This window comes from Halichoeres trimaculatus, unplaced genomic scaffold (assembly GCF_033239565.1).
Source record: "Halichoeres trimaculatus isolate MK-OKI-2021-1 unplaced genomic scaffold, fHalTri1.1 fHalTri1_scaffold_13, whole genome shotgun sequence".
In the NCBI taxonomy this organism is placed as follows: Eukaryota; Metazoa; Chordata; class Actinopteri; order Labriformes; family Labridae; genus Halichoeres; species Halichoeres trimaculatus.
Genome location: NW_027437191.1, coordinates 12,619,843 through 12,625,801, shown reverse-complemented (window position 1 = coordinate 12,625,801; position 5,959 = coordinate 12,619,843). Strand labels below are relative to the sequence as shown.

At 43.0% G+C, this 5,959-nt stretch overlaps 1 protein-coding gene across 1 annotated transcript; it reads right to left on the bottom strand.

Moving 5' to 3' along the window:
• Nucleotides 1-70: 70 nt before the first annotated feature.
• On the bottom strand, nt 71-5,756 carry wdcp (WD repeat and coiled coil containing). Its single transcript, XM_074685437.1, has 4 exons — nt 5,638-5,756; nt 2,894-4,827; nt 2,563-2,683; nt 71-948 (listed from the first exon to the last, which is right to left on the bottom strand). Exons 2-4 carry the CDS (start codon nt 4,802-4,804, stop codon nt 761-763), a joined length of 2,220 nt encoding a protein of 739 aa, XP_074541538.1. The 5' UTR covers nt 4,805-4,827; nt 5,638-5,756; the 3' UTR covers nt 71-760.
• Nucleotides 5,757-5,959: the final 203 nt, after the last annotated feature.

Sequence of the window (5,959 nt, the reverse complement as noted above, 5' to 3'; positions counted from 1 at the left end):
ATGGACCGAAATAATCTGCAAAGTGTTTTTATTTTCTGTACTCACTGAGTCACACACAATGAAATACACATTATAGTTATCAAATTTAATATTCAAAAGGCTACCAGGAGATTTCTGGCCACACAAAACACACATACAGTACGTATGGTCTTTGTTAAAGCTTCAAAGAGCACTGTATGACAACCAGTGTTGCTCCCTCTAGTGGTCAAATGTGTTACTAAACTTTCTATCACTCTTGCAAAGAAAAAAAAGAAAAGAGACTCTCATGTTTTTTTTTAACAGATGTTTGAGATATGTTGAATTGTGCTTATCGTCGAAGCTCAAGGTGCTCTTCAAGAGATTTCATGGACAAAATCACAATTTTGCATACTTCCTGTCTCCATTCAGGTGTGAGGAAAGCCACCCTCTTTGAACAACAACCTATAAGAGCATAATGTGTGTCACTGTCAGTGCATATGAATACATCCAAAGCTCTTTTATCAGGCCATGGCACTAGAAATAGTCTGGATCAGACTGCAAAGACAGAACGGTATTGTGTCAACAAGAAAAAAACTTTTCTTTCCGTTGAGCTTTCATTACGAGGAGCCCTTTTGAAATCAGGCATTCAGGTCATTACAAAAATAAATGTATTTATCTGCATCTGTGCTGCTCATTCAGACATAACCCACTCTGCCCTGCACTCTGGGGTTCAGAGAAATACGTTGAAAAAGGATAGATAACCCTGCATGAGTCCATTTACTGAGGTGTGTGTTGCAGAACACTACGTGGAAGAGGCCTCAATAGATGTGTTGGGGTTTTGGCCCGGTGCTGGACTAGGAGGGCAGGAACTCTCTGGGGTCCGTATGTTGGTTTTCCTCTTCCCATTCCGCACTGTGAGCTCCTCTTTGGGCTTGAATGTCAGAGGCACGAAACCATCTGCATCCGCAACGAGTACAACCCACAAAGGACCTAGAAAACAAACAAACAACTTTCTCTGAGTGTTTTTGTTAGGGATGGGAACCGAAAACCAGTTCCTGTTGAGAATTGATAAGAAATGTTTCAATCCAACGATATCGTGCTTTGTGCTTGACGATTCCTTTATCAATTCTTTACATTGTGCTGAAGCCACCGGGCCTTACGTCCACTAGTCTGCTGCAGCTATCTTAGCTTAGCAGTTAGTTAACGTTTCCCAAGAAAATTCTGAATCAGGATTTTCAGCTTAAAGTTTTACAGAAGAACTGACTGCATAAAGAAATGTACATTACTCTCTCTCAGATTCATATTCAGTTCATTCAAAATGGTATAAATCACCTTATTTACCAAAATATCAAAATAGCACAAGCTTGATGCTAACGTATATGGGAAACAGCATTGATATGCTAGCAGTTAGCATACATCAGTATAACTTCAGCTTCAGAATAGAATTTCAACTTTCATCACAGAAACATATCACATCAACTCTTTGTTAAAAAAAAGAGAGAATTTCAAATGTCAAACACAGGCAATTAAAAGGCTCATGGCTGACTTCATAACTACGGAAAGCTTCCAAACAACTTAAACCATTGCTATAACCACTTTAAGACACTGGATGGCCTACTTGAATTATCAATATATAACAACAACACAGTTCATCAACGTCACATTGTGTGCAATTTTTGCCTGTTTCTGTATAATTATGCCCAGAAATATCCAGACTCAGGGACCAATTGCATTTTATTCACTTACAGTATAAACTCAATTAAATGTTGTTGACACAGAAAACCTGTACTACTACTTTTTGTACAAAGCAAATTCACAACAGGAAATGATAAGGGAATCAATAAATAATTAGATCGATGAGCAGAATCGATAAGGGCATCGGTATTGACAAAATCTTATCAATTCTCATCCCTAGTTTTTGAACATTTGTTGTTATAATTTTACTGTCCAATGACATGTCAGTCTCTGAAGAGCTGTGAGTTGCTTTTCTGTGCGTCAGCTTAGGACAGACGGTCTGTGCCAAAGCAACAACACCACGCAGTCAATAACAGTAAGCTGCTTTTGTATAAACCCTGTTATCTAACCTAGGCTTTTAATCAGGTCTAATTATAGGTCACACACGTATACAGAGGAATGCTGATAGAATCACGGTGTTTGGGATTATTGGGATATTAACAAGGATCTCCACAAGATAAAAGGTTTTGTGAGGATAACTTAAAGGTTTAATAGAGGAAGAGGAGGAAGAGGAAATGTCTCAAAGTTTCACCAGGACAACCCTCAGGTTTCCAATCATCCCCATCAGGGACTCCAACAAACTGGCTAAAAATACACACAGGGGAAGACCTTTCGACCTTTAGGGGCCTACCTGGAGTTTCCTGAAAGTGGTTTCTGTTTAATATCCCTGTACGCTCTCTAGCAAGGCACGGCTAATCTGTGAGGCGATGCGATGAAAGGGTTTAAAGAAGCGCAGATCATGCTTTGTAGTTCAGATGAAACCAGTTCGAAGGTTTAGATGTACTTATGACACCAAAACTAAAGTCATTAACACAAAAAAGACTTTCATTTAAAGGTTGAATGCAAAAAAAGGTAACCTGCAGAACCTACCATACATCATCTCTATGATAGTGAGGTTGAAGAGCTCCTGCAGGGCACGCAGACACAGCTTCCCATCACACAGCAGCACTGGTCTCCGCTCATCAATGAACACGTTTTCTGATAACTGCTTCTGCAAGTGCACAGAGAGAAACAAAGGAAATAGAAGAGAGGAAGCCATCAACAAGATTTGATCAAATCATATTGCTTAAAAATTGCAGCAGATTAATTTAAGTTCATCATTAAAAAGCTCTTCATTGTATTAAATTAAAAAGGATTCTCCTGTGCTTCAGATTGTTTATTTAATGGTGCAAAGTACACAGAAAAATGAGAGACACTGTACCTGACACGTCACATTCACGTAGGGGGGCTCAGAGGCATTAGGGTAGACACTTGAGGCCTTCTTCCCGTTCTGTGTGTAATCCCTGATGTCTGTGAGGCACTGCTGTACGTCTGCAAAGCGATTAAAAAGCCTCTCCATGTTCTGCACAAGCTGCTCCAGAGCGCGGTCTCTAGGAGTGCCTGGTGTCTTCTCTGGCATGGGTAAGGTCGCCTCTGAGTGATACTTTTCAGGTGGCTCCAGGCGAGGTGAAGCAGCCCGGCTGGAGTCCCTGCTGGCCTGGCCAGCTAAGGCCAAGCTGCTCATGCGGTTGACATGATCCATGTCGAAGTTCTCCACCGTGATGGAGGAGGCGCTGGATATGGCTCTATCAGATACTTGGTCAGAAAAATCCACAGAGCTGGTGACAGGGCTCGGCTCGCCGCTCTTCACCTCTTCCACCAGCCTGCGCCTATTAGCTGGCGAACGAATGACTCCCCCTCCAGGCAGCACCAAATCCTTTATCCCTGCTCGCTCCCTGTCATCCTTTGTCAAGTTCTCAGAGTGTCTCCTAATCCTGGAGATGAAATTAGTGGTCGACTCATGGTTGTGAGGAGACGGGGATGTTGGGGTGAGAGGCTCTCCATCGTTCATTAACTCTTTGGCCATGAGATGAAGAATATATTTATCCGTGTTCGACGATGGGAGAAAGGCGGGATCGTTGCACTTCTGCCTGCCCACCATCATCATCAGCGTCTTATCATTAAGGAAGCAGACCCCTTTAGGCCTCTCATTTGCTTGCAGAGAGATCTGCTGAATGTTCGGCATGGTTGAGGCTGTGATGCAGTACACAAGCACCATGTTACAGGTGTTAGAGGCCACTGCAACTGTAGATCCCCGCGGGTCAAAAGCAACAATGTCTGGAACCAAAATACCAGGGATACTGACTTTTTGAGTGGTGGTGACTTTGCGCTCATATGTGACCAGGATGAGGTGTGAGGAGTCCTGGCCAGAGCCTGTGACTGTGTCCCTACGGCGCAGGTGAAAGAGGGGACTGGGGTCAGATCGACGATGCTTTGCCAAGAGGTGGGTGAGATCCAGAGGGCCTGAGGTTGGTAGGTAAGACCTCTCAGACTCAGAAGATCTTCTTCTGGGGTAGAAGACATTGTCATCCTCTGATATGGAAACACGTGCACCATGGGACTCAGCTTCTGGGGGTATGTCGAAGGCAATGCCCGCATTTAAGCCACAGATTTTATCCAGAGGCAGCTCCGTAGCCACAGCTACCTGAGATTCCCCTGTAGCTTCAATGGCACAGATGTACCCTCCCACATCAAAGATGGGGCAGAAGGAACAGGCCACCAGACTCTTCTGGATGTCATTCCAGATATAAGAGTGAAGAGCGCTGCCTATAGCCACCACCAGCCGGGTCCCGTCCTTTGTCCAGCATGCACAGTGGATCAGCCCACTACTTTTGATGTCTGCTTTGGTCCTCCTGTTGTCCACCCTCACAGAAAACAGCACAGAAGTGTCCCTCTTAGTCAGCACCGCCAGGATGTCCAGCTTGGGATGCCAAACACAGCCTTGAGAGAGCAGGGGGAAAGGCTCACTCATCTCACAGGTCTGTGTACACAGCAGCTTGTTCTGCTCAAGAGCACTGAGCTGCAGCTGCCACACGGTAACATGCTTTTTGTGCTGAACAGCCAGTAACGCAGGAGAGTCAGGGCAGCAGAGCGGGCCCCAGAAGAGCCCGAAGACGTGCTCAAATTGCCCGATGACATTGGTGTCTCCAAACTTAACCTCCCCATTCTGGAAGTAGAGAGATGTGAGGCAGACCTGCTTGCCATCTGTCCATGCGATCCCATGCACAGGATGGATGGCTTGGTGCAGAGTGTTGAGGCCTGTCCGGAGCAGCTTTGCCTTACCAAGTTCCATCCCGGCTGAGAAGTCAGAGGAGGCTTGTTCAAAAAGAAAAAAAACAAACACAAAAATCACTCAAAGAGTTTTCATTCACATGGAAACCTGTGTCCTACAGGGTCCCGCACAGGAGTAGCTTGTGCTACCCATGTAGATTAAGAATAGCAAAACCTTCTGCCGTGTCTCCTTCCAAGTACATGCCTTAATCCCTTCTGACGAACACTTATATCTCCTTACGCCCGAATGACCTTAAACACACACAGGTCCTGTTAGGCTCTCAGGGCATTAACAACACTATATGCAGGAGAGTAGGAGAGTCCCTATAGTTATGCCATTAACTCTTAGATCTACAGAGATTGCCATGATCATTTCAGGATCAAAGAGAAAATGTATATAATTTGTCATTAAATTTGACAGTTCATTGATATATTTGTCACAATAATTGTGCCATGTCAGAATAATTTGAAAACACGTTGTCGAAAGGCTTTGGAAATGTTGATTTTGAGGCTTCCATACAATTAAAACCCTTTGATTTTAGAGTTGAGTAAAAAAAAAAATGCAACAATTAATGCAAATTTATGAGGGCTTGCCTAACTGTTACCAGCAACTAAGACAATGGCACAAACATTTAATTACGTCAGAATAAAACAAATTTATAAAGAGGTAATATAACAGGAGAAAAACTTACGTAAAAATAAAGTTAAACTTAAGACTTTAGAATGTGATCATCGCTGTACGATTCACAACTTACCGTTTTCTCCACACAGTGATTATCTATCTTTAATTTGGCTATCTCGCTACGATATTAGTATGAAAACCCATCAAAAAAATTAATACAGGTTAACACATACCTTTTTAATACAAAAGCATAGCGTGTGTTATCCGGTTAAAACTGTTAGAGCCAGTTTCCCTGTCTATAAAACACGTTTTGCTAAAACGTTCATTCATGTGTGACCCGGAAACAAAATAGACCCCGTGGTGCATTACGGGATATGAAGTTTGATACTTTTTTCCCCCCGCCCTTATCCGCTTGAGGGCGCGCTGTATATTTATGTCTAACCACTGAAAATTGTTATGTGATTTTAAAAAAAAAGCCAGAAAAAGACAAAAGTTAACGAGGATATTGAAGATTTTGGCTAATAGTTTCACAAAAAAAAAACGCTGTGCATAACG